Here is a 20,383-nt window from a genome sequence, read left to right as displayed (position 1 = left end):
TAACATCGACCATGTAACATAATTAAAAAAAAAGAAAGTAAATAAATAAAGTTAAATTAATTTTAAAAACTTACAAGTTTAATAACTTTGGTTGTTGTTGTTGTTGTTATTATTATTATTATTATAAGTTTAAAACAGGGTGAAATGTTTTACAGGCCTGTTAGATTATTTGTTTAAATGTTTAATTTCTGTCCAATCTGGCCTGTACCCTTCTAAATTATAACTGTCTTTTAAAAGTGATCAGTTTTTTTATTATCTTTTCATTTTCAGAAGCAAGAGGAGAGTTTAGGAAACAGTCAGTATTTAATATGGAGCCACTATAGTGTTGATGTATTTACTGCTTCTCTCTTGAGCTGCTCATATAGTTCCGAGTTCTCAGGGTTCAGCTCACTGTTGTGACATCATAATGGAGATTCCGTTCTGGCAGCTCTAAACTGCTGTTCTGACTAATTGTCTTCTGTTGGTGTGTTAGGAGTGAAAAGATCGAAAGCTACTTTCGTGACTTTCTGCAGATATTGACGACAAATATTGAATTCACTTGCAGCATCCAGTGTCCACAATGGCACTGTTTAGCAGTGTATTTAGACAACTTTTTGAGCGTTTTGCTCACTTCTTGCGCAGAAGGGAGACACCTTTGAGGGCACAGCAATGTGCAGCGCAAGAACGGGCGGCACTAGAGAAACTTCCAGAGGCATCGTTGACGAAGGCGGGTGAGAGTGAGGCCTTCGACTTCACTGCCAAAAACAGGAAGTGCAGGAGGAGACGCCGCCAGGTAACTTAGCTGAGAAGTACCAGCTTGCACTGAAAAAAAAACATTGGTTTAGAATCAAGTTTCACTCAGTAATTGCTAGTAAATTTCACAATTAATTACAAAGAAACATCAACACATTGAATTAAATGTGAAATTTTGAAAATAGAAAGACTGAAATAGTATTGTCTTGTATAATTTACTACAATAATCTTTATTTACAAACTTGAAACATTGGTTTTTACAGTATGGAAAGAAAGAGAAGGAAAGACAGGTGAAGAGAAAGGTGAAGAAAGAGAGAGAGATGAATGAGGGAGGAAGTCATAAAGACAAGGCTGAAAAAGGAAGAGAGACACTTAGCCTTGAAAAGATAAAGGATAGAGGACATGTGCCGCAGAAAAAAAGAGAGTCTGCCAAATTCACAGAGATGCAGAGTCTAGAAAATTTGATGGAGGGAGGAAGTGAGCATAGAGAGGAGAAGAGAAAACTGAAAGAACAAAAGACCACTGAGCCTACTCCACTTCTTGTGGAGGTCAAACCTCAGCAAACTCTAGTCAGTCCTCCAGTGAGATCTTCCTTCTTGAAGCCAATAGAAGGAGAACTTCCGGTGCTTCCAAGTGTCTCTGAACACCTTCCTGTACCAGCTGTTCGCTTCAAGCCCCTGCCGCCAGTGACCAGACCGCCCATACATCCTCAAAAGCCAGCTCCTGCACCAGAGGAAGTGTCCCTGCCATGTTCTCCTCTTCAAGTGTATCCTCCCAAACCGTTGGCAGTTCCTCCACGTCCCACTCCAGCACCTGATGAACTGTTTTCCCTCCGACGCTCCCAAGTGAGTCCTCCCAGACAACTGGTGGTTCCTCAGAGCCCCACTCCTGAATCTGATGAAGTTGTTGATCTGCAACGTTCTTCAACTCAAGTGTGTCCTCCCAGCCCGGTGAAGCCTCAGCCGTCCACTTCTTCCCTGTTTGAGCCGCCTCCACAACTCATGCTCATCGACATAGAGGATGAGGAGACCGAGTATGTGGAGTACACAGGGAAGACCTTTCGGGCCTGTGACTTACCCAAGTCTGAAAGCCCCCGACCGCTGGAGGCTGAAATGAAACCGAGACAGATGATAGCTTGGTTAGAGAGTGACTGCGAGGTGCTGGAGGAAGTGTGGGCGAGTGAAGTGGTGGGGGTCCAGGGATTTGAGGAAGTGAAAGATAACCCTGATGAAATGGGAGACTCCAAGGCCAGAGAAGGGCATTTGGATGACGCCTCTCAGAAAAAGGAGATGGATGAGCACATGATGAAGCTGTTCTGTGTAACCTCTCCTAAAGGTCCCAAAAATGAGACCCAGCACAATGTGAATGTCCAGCAAGAGCCAAAGAGCAAAAGAAAAGTGCCACTTTTTCTGTTCACCTGGGCAGAAGAGAAGGCAAAGAAAAAGGAGCAGAAGAAAATACGGAAGGAGAAGCAGCGAAGAGAAAAAGAGTTGCTGCTTGAACGCTACAGGAACGATCCAAAACTGAAGCACTTGTTGATCAACAAGCACAACCACCACTACTGCTCCTCTGAATGAAGATCATTGTCCCTTCCCAAAACATCCTCTTTACCTTTAACCTACTGCACAATTCTGTGTACAAATAAAAAACTGTGCAAACTAAAAGTTGAAAGATCCATGCAAGTTTCCTGAATATTAACACATAAAACGTGTTTAATGTTCAAATGTTCAATATGAAAACATGTTTGAAGTGATTTTCAACCATTTTGAATAACTATTCTATGATTTGGATTCCAATACAAAACCTGCCACTCTGTCTTTTTATGTTTCTTCCACTAGAGGCCCCCTTTGTGGATTTTTGGAGCATTTCTTCCCTAAGAATACATACCATATGCTTGTTGTTTTTGACCAAAATTGCAGGTGTTTATTTATTTATAATGACTCTTTCAGAGGCAATGACTTTTGCTGATTCATGTTAACAGTCATATAATACAATATATGAAAGTAAACAACTTCAAATTTTCTAAACAAAGTTTTGGTAGTGAGGACTATTAAAACAGAAAAATCTGTTTTTTAAATGATCATAATTATGATGCGATAAACAGTTGTAATGTTACTCTTCCTTCATGACAAAAAGGAGCAGAAGAAAATACGGAAGGAGAAGCAGCGAAGAGAAAAAGAGTTGCTGCTTGAACGCTACAGGAACGATCCAAAACTGAAGCACTTGTTGATCAACAAGCACAACCACCACTACTGCTCCTCTGAATGAAGATCATTGTCCCTTCCCAAAACATCCTCTTTACCTTTAACGTACTGCACAATTCTGTGTACAAATAAAAAAACTGTGCAAACTAAAAGTTGAAAGATCCGTGCAAGTTTGTGCAAAAACATGTTTGAAGTGATTTTCAACCATTTTGAATAATTTAACGTTCAAATGTTTAATATGAAAACATGTTTGAAATGATTTTCAACCCTTTTGAATAACCATTTTTAACTAAGAACAGCCACAGGAAGTGAATGATTCATCTCAGATCACAACATTAAAACTACACTTGATTTGAGTAAAAGGTACATTTCATAGGTAATTTAAAATTAGGTTTATCATATTGTCTATGATTTGGATTCCAATACAAAACCTGCCACTCTGACTTTTTATGTTTCTTCCACTAGAGGCCCCCTTTGTGGATTTTTGGAGCATTTCCTCCCTAAGAATACATACCATATGCTTGTTGTTTTTGACCAAAATTGCAGGTGTTTATTTATTTATAATGACTCTTTCAGAGGCAATGACTTTTGCTGATTCATGTTAACAGTCATATAATACAATATATGAAAGTAAACAACTTCAAATTTTCTAAACAAAGTTTTGGTAGTGAGGACTATTAAAACAGAAAAATCAGTTTTTTAAATGATCATAATTATGATGCGATAAACAGTTGTAATGTTACTCTTCCTTCATGACACTTTATTTCTTATCTTATTACGTTAGGTCATGACTGAACAACAAATACTAATAAATCACAAATACTAGAGTCAGCTTTACATATTTTTCCATACACAACACTCAGAAAATAAGGTACAAAAGTGGTCACTGGGGCAGTACCTCTTCAAAAGATACACATTTGTACCTAAAGAGTCCATACAGTACCCAAAAGGTTTTGTGTAGATTTTGAACCTTTTTTTTTCTTTCTGAGAATGAAGACCAATTTTTATCAATGTAGACATGGAATGAAACGAGTAGCTGTCTTTGAGTGATTCACTCAAATGATCAAGATACTTATTCGTTTAAAATTGGTCTCATAACCATTTTCAACAATTCACGTCAGGATACATTTCATGTATGATTTGCAATCTACTCCAGTCACTAAAAGTACAACAAATGACCATTTCAAGCTGTGTTTTCCTCTAATTTTATTTTTGTAATGAAAAGCAAACAGGCTGCAGAGGAACTTTTAGTTTAATGCAAATGTACAGTGCAAAGAGATCTACAAAGCCCAAACACACTCTACACACCTCAATCCACTATAGCTTTACTTATACAGAAGTTAGTAATAAAGACAAATATTTTATTAAAATGAACAAAAGAAGGTTTATGCCACCCAAGTCAATATTTTCTTAACCCATGCCTTTCACAGCCAGTTCAGTGTTCAATAGCTCCACATGCAAGGTAGGAGATTTCAGCTGGGTACATGACATTTCAGTGAATGTTACAAGTTAACTAATTAGCTGTGAAACCGTTGTACATTCACATCTGCAACCATCTGGAGTGAATATTCATTAGTATACAATTTTAATTAACAGAAATATGTCTTTACATACTGCAATTTGCCCTAATATGCTTAAATAAATGCCTGTCAATGTTTAGTGTTTTTAAATTCTTAAATTTCTAGGACAATTTAAAAAGAACCATATTACCATGTTCATGACAATTCGTCCATTACCCAGCAGACTTCCTCTGGCATTTTAATAAATAACTTATAAATAACCACAAAAACATCAAATGCAAGAATTATCCTAGAAATCCTGTTATTGTCCAGCACATGGAACATTTTTGCAAGGTAACATGCAACTAGCGATATTTCCAAAAGCATCAAATAATCCAATATTCCATTCACATTTGTTAAAATAAGGGAATAACATCTCTTTCCCTCAATCACACACACACATACACAAACAAAACAACAAAATGATCTATTTAATGGAAAAAAAAAAAAGTAAAGTAAAGTAGTCAGCATGTAAGAGAAAAGAGTTATGTAATGTAGTGTTTGAGCCTCAAATACTGACCTTTGGAACTATTTAATAGTCAGGACCACCTCACAAGCTCACCTTCCTCTCAAAAATAAAAAATGAAAAGTTATTATACACAGGCTTTATTTTACTTCTCATAGTTATACTGTAGATAACACAGTCAACTGAACAAACGTTTGTCATCTTGGGAGTGAATATATTGGTGGTATTATGTTGCAAAGCAGCAATGTTATAGAAGCGCACACATTAGTGAGCAACACAGACAGATATTCAGATATTCATGCCTAGAACTAGAGGGGTTTGAGCTTTATTTGACTATTTACAGCTACTGTATATATATGCAAATGTTTGGAGAAGTATCTATGTCTGTCTGACATTCTTTGCTGTGTTAGACTATCATGCAGAGACTTTATTTTTTGACTAGTGGAGCACATTAGCATCAGTAATGTTCGTTACTCTGACAAACAAATCTCCGCTCATTGATATCTGCTCTTTTTTTCTGCCTCTCGATCAACCAGCGAGAAAAGATGCAAAAGTTAGTCGAGTGAAATTTCTGCCATGCCGTTTGGATGCAACTGTTGAGTCATATCACGTTATACATCTCCAGAACCAGAAGCGGTTTTAACAAGGACAGAGCGAGCAATGTAGAGGAACTACATTCAAACGGGTTCTTAAATAATTTTCTGATTTTGCCCAGAAAAGGACAAAGAGCTTATGGCTTGATCAGCCTGTACATGTTGACATACAGGGAATGTGAAAGACAAATAAATTAAGAATATGAGGAAAGGTGAAGAAATGTGAGGTGGTACATCATTTCGTGTAAAGTGGACTGCACTTTCCTCTTCTTACAGGAAGGGGGCGCACTCATTCCCTGGTGCGACCCACGATGGCCAGGATGTAAAGGAAGATGTTGATGATGTCGGTGTAGAGGTTAAGAGCTGCATAGACGTACTCCTCTGGGCTAATGGCCATCTTCTTGTTGCCCAGGAGAAGCTGGGTGTCCACAGCCAGGAACTGTGAAAGAACAAACAAGCACTGAGTATCGCATTCATGTTGTGCTTGGGGAAATAAAGCAAGCTGAACTGATACAGAGATTAAAAATTATATTAATCTTTTCCTTTTCTTCGTTTTATAAAGATGTGTGCTATTATATACAATTTTCACCTTGTGGGTGATTTAAAAAAATCTCATAGACTTACATCGAAGGAGTGGTTCAAATAATATTTAGGGACTAGAATATCATAAAGACTTGGTGAGGGGCTCTTTTAACACTTTAAGCTTGTAAGCAATCACCTAGCACAATGCACTGGGCCTAGCAGCACCGCTGATGTTTTATTCAGAAACTACAAAATCATGTGTTCTCAAATCATCAGCAAATACTACATGAAGTTCACTGGGTTTGTATCCTGCTTTACTGCAATAGTTACACTCTTCTGTTTAAAAGTTTGCAGTCAGTCTGTTCTTTGGAGCTTTCTTTTGATCAAAGAATCCTGAAAAAAATGTATCAATGTATGAAAAGCACCACAGCTGTTTTTAAGATTGATTATACCGTAATAAGAAATCACCAAATCAGCATATTAGAATGATTTCTGAAGGATCATGCAGCGCTGAAAACTGGAGTAATAGCTGCTGAATTCAGCTTTGCCATCACAGCAATAATTAACACTTTAAAATATATTCAAATAGATAAAGGTTATTTTAAATTACAATAATATTTCACAATATTACTGTCCTTACTGCATTTTTGATCAAATAAATGCGGTCTTGGTGAGCATAAGAGATTTCTTTCAAAAACATAAAAAAAAAAAAAAAAAAACCTTACCAATCCAAATTTTGAATGGTACTGCACATCATAATTTCCTGAAGGATTTATCCAAGAACTCTACAGTAATTTCCTGATGTTCCAACAGCTTAATCTCACTGCTCCAAAAGACATATGATTTTATACAGCCAGTCAGACTGGAAAATTGGAGATTTCGAAAGGGCCCAAATTTGGTGACCCAGTTTAAGACAGATGGTGAAACGTTTTACATGTACCTCACAGCAAAGACATAATTCTTACACCGTTTTGACAAAGGACGATGACTTTAATAGCAAACAATTAAACTATAATAGCAAAGTGCAGGTTTCCACTTTTGTGCAAAGTGCAGGAGCACCACTCTAGCCATTAGTCCAGACTTCTGTTTTATTATCTTGTTGAAAACAGCAGTGTAGTTTAATGAAGTGTGGAAGTCACAATACAATGTCTTTTCTAAAGTCTAAGAAGTGTTTTGTTTCTAAAGTGAGTAAACTGAAATATCTGAAGAGATGAAAGAAGAAAAAAGTAAACTAAATCTAACAGAGATTTCTTTCAAAAACATAAAAAAAAAAAAAAAAAACCTTACCAATCCAAATTTTGAATGGTACTGCACATCATAATTTCCTGAAGGATTTATCCAAGAACTCTACAGTAATTTCCTGATGTTCCAACAGCTTAATCTCACTGCTCCAAAAGACATATGATTTTATACAGCCAGTCAGACTGGAAAATTGGAGATTTCGAAAGGGCCCAAATTTGGTGACCCAGTTTAAGACAGATGGTGAAACGTTTTACATGTACCTCACAGCAAAGACATAATTCTTACACCGTTTTGACAAAGGACGATGACTTTAATAGCAAACAATTAAACTATAATAGCAAAGTGCAGGTTTCCACTTTTGTGCAAAGTGCAGGAGTACCACTCTAGCCATTAGTCCAGACTTCTGTTTTATTATCTTGTTGAAAACAGCAGTGTAGTTTAATGAAGTGTGGAAGTCACAATACAATGTCTTTTCTAAAGTCTAAGAAGTATTTTGTTTCTAAAGTGAGTAAACTGAAATATCTGAAGAGATGAAAGAAAAAAGTAAACTAAATCTAACCAGAGAGAGAAGATCAGATGTACAACTTAACATTTCTTTTCAATAAATTGACAGCTAGAATGCCAAAGGTTTTAAAGGTTATCAATAACGCAAGTAAAGAATAGATTGAAGAAAAAAAGGTCTGACAAATTTAACAGTCTTAGTAACATAGAAGTATACATTTACGTGAAAAACATTTTTTAAAAGGATATTAAGGTATTGATGGTTTTACTTACACAAGTGAACAGCAGGGCCCCGAGCGAGGCGTAGACGATGTGGAGAATTTTGTTTTGGATGAAGATGCAGAGGAAAGAGGCCAGGAGAAGGACAATCAGACAGACAAAAAGAACACCCCAGCAGGAAGTGAAGTCATATTTGCTCTATTTTTGAAAAAGAGAAAAATAATGACAATCAGTGGTGGTTACCACATACAAAGGATGCATGGAAGACACTCGATAAAACCTCCTAGTTCAAACGTTCGGAAAGTAATTCTGCAATAGTTGAATGGGAAGGTCCACAACCGTGAACTACACTATGAAATCCTGACATGCCGTCATTATAAACATGAGATGTTGTTTGGTAACAAAGTGTGAATACAATACAATACAATACAATAAAATAAAAAGAAGAAAAACTATGAGACTGCTACAGTGAGCAAACAAACCTGCAATGAGAAAAGCACAACTGTGAAGCAGACCACCGCAGTGATGCCCACTGCCATGATAACTGCATCTGTATCATAGTAGCTGGCGACCATTCCAACCATATAGGACAGACTCAGGGTCAGGATGGACTGAGAAAGAAGAAATACAGTTAACTATATACTAAAACATTTAAGAAAAATATTTAACATATTGCAAACAACTAATTTTTCCAGTTTGCAAATCATATTAAATCATATAAAAACTATATAGAATAACATAGAATACATAGAATAAAAACACGTGTAAATATAGGCAGTTGTACCAGTGCCACCAGGTTCCATGGGTGTTTGCGGCGAAACTCTCCACAGCAGCTGAGAACGATCAGTGAAACAAAGAAGACAGCGTAGGAGACATAGTATGTCCACTGATTTCTCCGTACAAACACTTTGACGTCAGTTGCAAAGGTGAAAACGGCAACAAAAGAGAAGGTGACCAACAGCTGCACGGTCAAGACCATAAACACCTGAGAAGAGAGTAAAGAAACAGTGTTTTTCTTTGACACACTGTACTGCTACATACACTATTTACACACACACATTTGATAAGACCATTTGTAGTAACTGTGTTTAATAAACATATTTGTCATTTATCTGTGTATACTGTACACTCCGTAATAATGATGTTAAATGTGACATTTTTAGAGATTTTATTTCATTTATTTCCCAATATCTGACCATTTTGAGACTACTATAATTGCCCATTAACTGTGCCTGGCTGATAAACAAAAGTGGTAGATCCCTGTATTCATTTTTAAGAAATTTAATTCACATCTATAACATTTATTGTTATATTACCTTTCCTCAATTACAAAAAATAGTTAACACTGCTGTGAGGGTTTTTCTTATTTTTGAATACAGCACATTAGATTTTTTTCTTTTGCTATTTAAGCAAATGGGAATGCAAAAAATAAAATAAAAAATAAAAAGTGTTATTAGTGTCCTAATTTTGTCACCCATGGCTTTTCCATTTTGGCTTTATTTTTGTTAAATAAACAATGACACAGTGCAATATATCATGTGTTGTTGTTCATCTGAGGTTTTATTTTCCAAATTTTAAGAACCAGTTATATGTCCTGATAAGGAAAACCATGGAATTCAACAGTGTCCTAACTTCTTCACATGACTGTGAATATATATATATTATATACATACACACACACACACACATATATATATATGTTTACCCAAGTAACCCAACTATGACAACTTCCGCTTCTGAGAAATGTAACAAGGAAATGTGACATGGTTCCATTCTTGCTCATTTTACCTGGAACACTGGACTCTTTCTACAAATTAATTTCAAATCAAATAAAAATAAATAAATAAATAAAGACCCCACCTGAATCTGTCTCTTACTGATTACCTTTCTAATGAAGGCCTGTCGGATACTCTTATCTTCCCAGCCAGAGTTCGCAAACTCATCATTGCCATAGTAAGAAGGGGGTCCATCTCCACCGTGGTATCCAGGGCTGTCCATAGAAGCTGTCAAAAACATGAAATTATGGGTGAAATCTAAAGTATGTTAGAGCCATCATCTAATGTATTTAAATCCATCTAGTATGCTCATTCAATAAAACGCCGACAGAAATGGAAAACTGAAGTACGGGAAAGATTTAAACAGTTTTATAGGTTTGGAAAGGAAAGCAAATTTTATAACATCTACACCAACAGCACAGTTGAAAAGACATCCTAATTGTTACAGCAGGGACTAGGGATGAGGTAAGAAAGGAACAAATTATAAATTTTCAAACCTCACAGAGCTAGTAATCCTTTGTTGAATCGCTCACGCAAAGCACTTTACCTTAAATAACCCTCAGGAGGACAGAGTACACACTGACTAAACAAGCTTATTCAACCTGACAACACCTGAACTCAGCAGGGACCACTCACTAAACTAAACTGTGTACAACATTTTATAGCAAAATCCTAAGTATAAATAGTGAGTCCTGACTATGAAAACAAATAAAGTGAATGTAACCATGTAAGCCTTTATATTTTGTGCAAAAAAAGGGTTAAAATCACATTTCATTCTAACATTTTAAAATTGCAATCTAAAAATAAAAATAAGGCTATTAAAGCGGAAGTTAAATTCACTAAACTATAACTGAAAATAAATGAGAACAAAAGCAGAGTTGTTATTTTGCTATTTTGATTACCCCATTACAGCCACATTACAGTCAGTGCTATCATAAAAATAGACTTACCTGTAGGTTTAAAATTCTACATGTCACATTTATTGTCCAACTACAAATATTTCAGCGAAATGTATATTTTAGTCAGAATTATTGTGCTCATATTTAATTGAGCTCTGTCTGTTTGGAACGCATGCGCACGGCGGCACTCGTTCACTGAAGTCTGTAAAGTTTAGCAGAGAATCCCAAAGCAGAAGGCTCATGCACTTCTGACAGAAAAATGGAAATATTTCCATGGCTTTCTAACATTTACAGATATAGAATATACCTGTGAAATGTAAGTTATGCATTCAGGAAGACAGCACATCTCAAACACATTAAACAGCGCGAGTAGCCTAGTGTCTCTGTCAGCGGCACATGCAGCCTTTCTGTCAGAGCATATGACAGGCCGAGCCACTTAAACTAATATGCGAAATGAAACTATAAACTATGTCTTTCCAGTTTTAAAGGACTTAATATGAAGCTTGTCACGTGTTTAGAACAAATTGGATTATGCACTTTCTCCGCAGCAGCTCAGTCTGTGTCCTCCGCTATATTTTCAGATGCACTCGTATCAAACTAACTTACTGTATATCGATATAAACGGTATTGCCTCATATCGAATCGCTTATAAAGAAAATATCGATATATCGTACAAACTCGATATATTGCCCAGCCCAAGTCCTGACATAAACATTGAGTTTTTCTTTTCTGGAAACGGTTTACCATTAGGATCTACACCAAAGGCAGGCTGGCCGGGCCCCTGCTGGTATGGACCTTGAGCATAGGGCCCCTGAGCGTAGGGCCCCTGTGGGTACGGCATCTGTGGATATGGCATCTGTGGATATGAACCAGGGCCGAACCCTGGTGCTGGAGGTTGGCCGTAACCGGGCTGGCCACAGGGTCCTGGTGCCACATACGGAGGAGCTCCTGGACCCTGACTATAGTTGGGCGGAGGCATTCCAAAGGCATCGGTTTTGGGTGGCCCATAGACGTCGTTGTGAAGAGGATTGTTCTCCCCCATTATAGGGTAGGCTGGCTTGTCCTGGGACATGTCTCCTTCCCTCACTAGAATCCTGATATTGACAGAAAAACAGAACGGTTAAAATGTACAGAAAAAAAGTAATAGTAAAGTAAATAATTACATCAGTGCAGTTTAACAAATTAACTAAAGCAGCATCCTACACATTATGGAAAATCATAAGTAACCAATTTGGAACACAGTAACACAGTAGTATTGAAATAGTTGATTTCAATAGAGTATGATGTTAGCATGTTGCTAAGCTAACATCCTGATACTCTAATACCAAAATTTCGGTGCATCTCTAATTATTGGCGACATCAGAAATGGATATTATATAATAGATGCTTTTTGAAAATTTTAGCAATTTAAAAATATTAAAAAATGATTTTTTACACGGCACCCCTGCTCTCAACACGCGGCACCCCGGTTGGAAAACACTGCTCTAATAAGCATATAAACTATCTACAAATAGTAGATAAAATAATCTATTCAATTTATCTGATTTTAAATGTATTAAACAATCTGATATTATTTTGATATAAAATAATACCATAACTCTAATAAAAATATGTTTTTATAATATTATAATATATAATTGACTAGTTTCAATATGCAGTGCAACTGTTTTTGTAAAGTGAAGCTACATTAAAATCATGATGAAATGGGAGTAGCAACAAACTTTTTTTCCCATATTGTAACATACAGATTCATAAATAAGTGGTTTTATGCTGACTAAATTATTAGAGAAGTCCACCATGCCCAACCAGAGAGAAGCTTGTTGACTGAATTTTGATAAAAAATTTAGGTTAAAAAAACGGATGCATTGAAGAATCATTCACAATAAGATCAATGCATTTAGAAATTTTATAGGGTGAATTTTCATTTCTTGCCAACCTTCAAATTTAAATACTTTATATTTTAAAGTAATTTGTGTAGGAGTTACACATCCTAAAACTAAAAATGGACAAACCAACAATGAGCTGTGATGATCTGATCAAAACAACTCTAACTTGACCAACCACAAGTGAACAATCCAGCTCTGTTTACTCAAAGATTCAGTTCAGTCCACTGAATAATGGTGCATTTTAACACTAAAGGGGCAGCCAGAAGGCAAAAGGGGCATGATTCAGTGGGAATTACGACCGAATACGGAAAACAAACAACACCTTCAAGAACCTACACCAAACCATACATTATCCAAATATTTATCCAATGACAGAGGACATATGATTATAGGTTCTCAAACAGCTTCTCGGTTGTGCAGCTGAAAGAGAGGAACTGCTATGGACACTGATCTGAATGCATGAGTTGGTGGGGAAACCCCTTCATTTAAAGGTGTGAAAGTGAGACTATAAAAAGAAGCTAAGATTCAGTCTGTGAATGACCTGCTTCTTGTTTCTAAGTGGTCATCCACACACAATGTGTTTTTGTGTATAAAAAGCTAGATGGAGCATAATGTAATGGAATAAAAAGTTTGTATCTCAAAACTAGACATCACAGCGCTGGAAGCTGGAAAAAAACTGCAACACAATTTAAAAAGGTTAAAGATGTCCATATAGTATGTTTACCACTGATCTATATAGATCAGTGATGTTTACATACAAAAAAATTATATTAGAGAATTGTAGAATATTATAGAATTGTATTATATAAAATAAAACACTAAATACTAAAAGCAATCATTTGAAATGCTACAAATGAATTTATTTAGGGACCTAAACATTATAATGTACAAATATATATGTGAAAAATATTAATTTAGAGATTTGTTACAAGATTACACTTACCAGTGTTTTTAAATTATTAGTTTTTTTTTAAGTGAGTGTTAGATGACAGAAAGGTTAATATAAACGTAAAAATAGGGGAAATTAGTATGGCCAATTAAACAACAACAACTACTTCTACTACAAAAAAAACTGCTAATTGTAATCAATTTATAAGTTTTAATTAGTAAAACTAAACACTGTAATTTTTATAAATTGCAATCAACTGTAAAAAAAGGAAAAAAACATAAGGCAAGTTAGTCAGCATAACATAATGACCCTCTAACACATTATAATATTGTAAAATAAATGTCACTATGAATAATCTCTGTCCCCTTTAAGGTATAACAGCAGTTATGCAACACTGTCCCATTTACTGTGGATGCCAAATCCCATGTGACTTGATCTCAGCTCAGCGGTCTGCCCAGCATTACAGACCAGGTTATATTCAGCGGCCTGTTTTCCACTGCCCCCCTTCACAGCAGCAGGCCAGGAATTAAATAAAGCAATTCCACATCATTTTTCCTTGACAAATACAGTGACAAAAGTCTTGATCCTTTTAACATATGCAAAACGTCCACAATTATACATTTTTTTTTAGCTCTCAAACAATAATAGCTGGTGTTTGTTTTTGTTGTATTTGGAATGTCAGCTACTGAAAAACACAAGCTATTATTTTGTGTAATCTGCAAATCACATCAGGGTGCTTTATTAAATCTATGCAGTGCTGAAAGCTCTCCATTCATTAACATCCCTGTCTGTTTATCTCTCCAACTACACAAACCAAATTAAGCAGCTTAATATGTTGCTAAGATCTGTGCTACTGGTTGCTATTAGATCACTGCACTTATCAAGAATCAGTCAAGTTTGAGAGCTGTTTTTTTAGACATGTAACCCTGACTGATTCGGTGTTTCCAGCATACTGTATTTTAGCTCAGCAGGAAGGGTTTCCAAAGGTTCATGTTTATGACTGGCCTCGGGAGTTACTGGAAATGAAAAATAATATTTGACTGTTCAGTGAAAACCAAATTACTGCAAAGCAGAGATTTAAATGTATGATTAATTAGATTAGCTAGAGTCTTTAATCAATAAAAACTCATGTCTTTAAAAAGTGATCAAACTCATGTCACTTATGCCTTTGTGGCTTGACGACTCAAATGTAAATACAAAAGCAAATACATTTAAAATGAAGAATTCAATGTATGTGGTATAAAATAAAGCCTGATTGTGACACATTTGTAAGCTTTCACTCTTAAAAATAAAGGTTTCAAAATGGGTTTTTCACAGTGAGTGAAAAACTCTGTGACTTTTGGTTTCCCAAAGAACCTTTCAGTGAACAGTTCTTAAAATAATCATTTTTTTCTTAGTTTCAAGAATATTTAGGACTTAAGAAACTTTTTCCACTTATAAAGAACCTTTTGTGGAATGGAAAAGTTTCATGGATGTTCATCAGGTTCTTCTGATGCATTCAGAATCAGAAGACAGCCTCAAATGTGCCAACGCAAACACTTAAATTAAACATGTACACTCTAAAACATCCTGGGTTCTTTTTTTTTAACCCAAATGCTGGGTTGAGCCTTTTGGGTCATTTTTTTGGGTTATTTTATCAGTGTTTGGGTAGTTTTTGTGTTACCCAGCTCTTGGGTCAAATGTAACAACCCAGTGTTTGGGTTGTTTTGCAGCTCCTGGGTCAGACATAACAACCCAGTGTTTGGGTAGTTTTTGTGTTACTCAGATCCTGGGTCAGACGTAACCCAGCGGTTGAGTTATTTATCGCGGGGATTTTGCGTCTTCTCTTCACGAGAGAGCAGTTCTAAGCGCCATCGAATTGATGCATTCTTCGGTAAAATACAGGTTTGTGTACATTTTATTTTCTCTATAAAATCGTTACTGTGCTGTATATCGTTCAATTTTATGCAGAGCAACATACAGGCGCGCGCGGTGTGAATCACCTTTAACGAGTGTCGCGGTCTTTTCGTGTGATGGAAAAGCCTGATGCTTTGCATAAAATAAACGATTTTATTCATAAAGATACAGAATATAATACTTTGGATGTTAAAACGTGTCCTCGAGCTGTTTATTGTATTGGCAGGTTATGGAGTCACAGCATGTTTGGACTAGAGTGAAACGCAGGGCGGCGGTCCGTTAGCAGTTCCCTGCCGAACACGACTCCAGAATAGGCAATATGTATAGCCTATTAAAAACGATATAAACAATGCTGTAAATGTTAAATAAAGGAAAATAAAGGAAGTTATGCAAACCAGTGGTTGTGTGGAGTAGCCTATTTTAGAAATGTTTAGAGGATTTAAGTTAATCTGTAAACATTATTTAATGTATGAAGTAAAAAAAAAAGCTAGTAATATAGTAAAAATGAATAAACCCATTAGCTGGGTTAAATCAACCCATTATGCTGGGTTAAAAAAAAAAAAAAACTATTTGCTGGGTTAATTTAACCCAAGATGGGTTCTGTCCTATATTTACCCAGCCCTTGGGTTAATAACAACCCAAATTGGGTTGTTTTTAACCCAGTGTTTTTTAGAGTGTATCTTCTTGACCATGGTAATACATCTACAAATGAAGGAAATTTGCTAAAAAATAACAAATTAGCATTTTATTTTATTCCTGCAGAGACAAACTTTGTTTATATTTATATTTATAGCCTACATCTTATTTTTAACGTGAGAGCAGGTGCAGTAATTTTTAACTTGAATGTGTGATGCTTCCGGTGTCGGTCGCTTCCAGTTATTTTAGCTGTACAAAAACAGTCTGTCATGTTGCCTGATCTTGCAAACTGGTATTTCTTTTAGATTATTTTAATTAATTACCATAATCATAAACGCATTGATTTACAGTGCAAATAGTTTTATTGTTTACATCACTTTGTTATTCTTCTAGTTATAACCTATAGCAGCTAATGAAGCCAAATTCTCAATTCACATTAAAAGAAACTCTTAAAATTAGGCTTGCTGATACTCATATTTTAATCATTAAGGTCATGAACCTGGAACATGGGTGTGTGTTGATGATGATATAAGGAGAAATATATCTAGATTCAAGATTTAGTAAAAGATCCAAATTTAAGGAAACCAAACCAACAGATGAAAAATAATTTTCAAAAACGGCTAAACTTGTAACAGCAATGGAATGGATGTGGATGTCACCACAATTCACAAAAATGTGTAGGAAAAATCTGATGTAAAAGAGCAACAGCTAGAGAGGTCTCGGAGGACTGTTGTCCAAACTGGTGATTCAATTGACCTATTGCTAAGCCCCCTTAGTTACTGTTGCGAACTCGGACAAACAAACGGAGTTGCTAACTGTCTTACAATGACAGCTGTCAGTGTGAAAACCTTGTCATCCCTATATCGTTTTGATAAATTTTGGACACAAAAGGACCACCATTCAAGCACTGTTCATGTATCGCAGGGTTCGATTAAATTAATTTACATTTAAGCAGTTTAATATGAAGAGACAGTGAAATGTAGACCTTCGTTTTTGTCCTATACAAGACGCGAGAACAGTCCGCTATTTAGGTTTGTATGGACTCACTAACTTTAACGTTAGCTAGTTTTAGCCAGAGATACCTTGCTAAAGCACAAGATGACATTAACGTTCTGTTTGAGCAGATGAAAATTGTAACTTATTGAGAGTATGACGACCAGAAAACGAACGTTTTTGTCTTCATTGGGATTGGGGGTGCATGCTTTGGGACATTTTGCTCCGTTTTGTTTGGGTTTAAGAAATAGAATAAAATTAATTCCATTGCCTATCCTCTCAGGATACCTGAAATCACTGTTACAAGTAACCCAGGCATATCGTTTTTCCATTTTTGAAGCATAAACTCCATAAAAACGATGCGAGCTTTGGATCTTCCAATATTTCTCTATGGCGCTGAAACCTACTGATGTCCGAGTTCCGCTCCCCGTGCTACTGATACTCAACTGCCATTGGCTCATCTGCGTTCGAGGGGAGGGGCTTACCGATAGGTCAATTCAGTCTAGGAAGGGTTACAAAAGCAGAAAGATCCTCTTAGGTGACATGTGGTAGATAAATGAAACGGGCACTTCACTTGGCTACTGCTGAAGTGGTTCACGGAGGGAATTATATGGAGGGAACACTGCTTCAGTGAGGCAAACACCTCACAGTTTGCACAAATCACTAAGCATTAGTGAACAGTGTTACAGACCTAAACCCAAATCTGTTTACATACTTAACTTCTTTGTTCTTACCTAAAAACTGGGCTTGTGCTTAGAAGCCACAGCACTCAAAACAAAACAACAAACCTGGCTATTTTGAGAAACAATGACAAATGCAGATTAGACAAAAACTAAAATTATTAATCAATAGAATATGCTGTAAGTGAAGCTTAACTGTTTTTTCTTATTTCACAGCCTTCTAATGCATGTGGCTCTTAAAAATACAAAACTCAACATACACTACCTTCAAATGCTTAGGGGCAGTACGTTTTTTTTTTAAGAAATGAATGCTATTATTCAGAGCATTAAACTGATCAAAAGTGACAGTAAATACTTTTACGACGTTACAGAGAAATATATTTATAACAAATTAATAAATGCTGTTATTTTGAACTTGTGTCATTAAAGAATCCTGAAAAAACTACATAAGTTTCCACAAAAATATTAAGCAGCACATCTGTTTTCAACATTGATAATAATAAGAAATGTTTTTTGAAGCCAAATCAGCATATTATAATTCAGCTTTGCCATCAAAGGAATTAATTAATAAAATGTAAGAGAACAGTAGTGTATATTTCATGATTATCTGAAAACATGTGTATGAACAAAGTTTTAAATCACCAGTTAAAAAAATGGTCAATTGACAAATTCCCTAAAAGCCTCACAAAGCTCCAGAGCAGATGTGTGTCTCGATTATTTCCATGAATATTTAGTCCATTCTGTAATCTATGGACCTACGTCAAATTCATTCATATTTCTCCAAGGCATATTCCAAATGAGCATGGAAGATGCAGATTCCAGCTTTAAACCACCATCGCAGCATTTTATTTCCATGTGGATGAAGACTCGTGAAGGTAAACATCATCCTCTTGCTCCCATTTAATATGGAGAATGTGCTTTTACACTACACTGAATGGCATTGATTAAATGGCATAGATTAAATAACATTATGCGAAATAAACTGAGGCAGTTCATGGCTGCATAAACAGGAGCTTTATACGTGACTCTGTTTGCATTGGTTACAGGATGCATTAGCATGCATGCATGAGCATATTATGACAGCTAACCAATGCACAGGAACCAAGCTAAATTAGATAAGGTTGATGATTTTAAAGAGTGGCTGAGCAGATATTTGCAATTGTCCATCAACTGAATGACAAACTTCAGAATTTGGTCAGCTGAAAAGCACCAAGCACTGTGCCCAAAAGAAAACAGCACCTACTCCTCAACTACAAGACAAAAGGACATATCGCCAACACCTATTGTTTGAAAAACTGTATAAAATTTGTAGAACAACAATGCACAATGTACAATGTCAAGAAACAAATAATAATAGTTTTTAAGCAAGCCTGGGGAAATGGATGTGGGTATTGAGCTGTATAATTTGCAGAGAGGGGTAGAAAGGGATGATGAGTAGGCCTGAATGTTATCCAGGAAAGCGAGTAGGTGTTGACTTGGCAAATAGTGAGAAGAGAGAACATAAATTTTAGAGAAAATAAAACAAATAAAATATTACAAGGATTCCCTATGATAAAGCTTATTGGGCTTAAGGCATAATATGCTCCAGTAAGCATAAGCACATGATCAATGTCAATAAAATGCAACGTCACGCTGAAAGGAAGAGGCTGTGGTTATCAAGGTCTTTCACATCAGACATGTGATGTGGTTTTTCCAGTTTTATTTGTTTTGTCTGCATGTTACAAAACATGGATTTGAATATGACTGACTGCACCTGTCCTTTTGCTTAGCAAAAAGAAACCATTACAGACTGTGTATGGCAAGCTGTTTAAGCAATTATTCCTTTGCAACAAATAGTATCTATTTTTGTGTTACTATCACTTAACTTACTAACAATTAATCCAATAGTGACATTTTTCCCAATTTCACTATAATTATTTCACTATTCATTAGATATTAGTACTTGTTTATTAGATACATACTAGCATTTATCCCAATAGTGAATATGATCTACTATTTATTCTAGGGATGCGCCGATCCGATATTCATATCGGGTCTCGGCTCGGATAGTGCCATTTTTCTCGGATCGGGTATCGGTCAGAGAGGGCCGATCCAAATCAGAGATTTTTTTTTTTTCCGATTGTGCGAATTATTCTGTGTTACTTCTGAAGCCATACGATAGCTTAATGTGAGCTACATATGAATATTTAAGTCCTTACATTAAAGTTCACACAAACTCTTTTCTCTGCTGTGTTTTGTTACTTGCTACCGGGTGTCTGTGAGAACAAAACACAGGTGTAGAAAATACTATAAATTGTTTTTAACGTGCACCGTAACTGAAATTTAAAACTGTTAAAAGAAAGGCTCAATAACTGTTGCACAGATATAATACACTACGCATACATTTCTCTTCCCTTTGTGCTTTGCAGTTTTTCACACGAAGTGCTTACAATGTGCGCATCCGGTGTGCAGAATGATGCAACACGGTGTGCAGAATGAAGCAACACGCTATGTTGTTGCCTTATTAAAAAATATGCTATACATTTAAAATAAATTTATTTACATTTTATAGTATATATTTATATATAAATACATTCATGAATGTTTTTAATGAATGGATTTTATAATAATACAAATAGCAATGTGTAACATTTTACCACATTTAGTGTAACACTTTTATTTGTTCCCCACAAAATATTGTTTTTTCACTAA

At 35.9% G+C, this 20,383-nt stretch overlaps 2 protein-coding genes across 3 annotated transcripts in view; one reads left to right on the top strand and one right to left on the bottom strand.

Moving 5' to 3' along the window:
* The first annotated feature begins 436 nt into the window (after positions 1–436).
* LOC107706229 (pollen-specific leucine-rich repeat extensin-like protein 1) lies at positions 437–2,323 on the top strand. Of its 2 annotated transcripts, none has more exons than XM_016509872.1 (2): positions 437–772; positions 1,335–2,323. In XM_016509872.1, the coding sequence occupies exons 1-2, from the start codon at positions 560–562 to the stop codon at positions 2,307–2,309; spliced, it is 1,188 nt and encodes a 395-aa protein (XP_016365358.1). In that variant the 5' UTR covers positions 437–559; the 3' UTR covers positions 2,310–2,323. The 2 variants fall into 2 exon arrangements, with proteins under 2 accessions (XP_016365358.1, XP_016365357.1); XM_016509871.1 differs by having other exon boundaries at positions 996–2,323.
* Positions 2,324–4,687: 2,364 nt separating this feature from the next.
* The window catches only part of grinaa (glutamate receptor, ionotropic, N-methyl D-aspartate-associated protein 1a (glutamate binding)), a 17,374-nt gene continuing 1,678 nt past the window's right edge, over positions 4,688–20,383 (bottom strand). Inside the window, exons 2-7 of the mRNA XM_016509873.1 lie at positions 11,457–11,806; positions 9,923–10,041; positions 8,823–9,023; positions 8,521–8,649; positions 8,093–8,236; positions 4,688–5,993 (exon numbers count right to left, since the gene is read on the bottom strand). Coding sequence (XP_016365359.1) covers positions 5,844–5,993; positions 8,093–8,236; positions 8,521–8,649; positions 8,823–9,023; positions 9,923–10,041; positions 11,457–11,784 — 1,071 coding nt within the window. The 5' untranslated portion in view covers positions 11,785–11,806 and the 3' untranslated portion in view covers positions 4,688–5,843. The remainder of the gene's footprint in view (positions 5,994–8,092; positions 8,237–8,520; positions 8,650–8,822; positions 9,024–9,922; positions 10,042–11,456; positions 11,807–20,383) is intronic.

The sequence above is a fragment of the Sinocyclocheilus rhinocerous genome, unplaced genomic scaffold (assembly GCF_001515625.1).
Source record: "Sinocyclocheilus rhinocerous isolate Xijiao unplaced genomic scaffold, SAMN03320098_v1.1 scaffold53, whole genome shotgun sequence".
Lineage (NCBI taxonomy): Eukaryota > Metazoa > Chordata > Actinopteri > Cypriniformes > Cyprinidae > Sinocyclocheilus > Sinocyclocheilus rhinocerous.
This window is presented reverse-complemented; position numbering and strand designations above follow the sequence as displayed.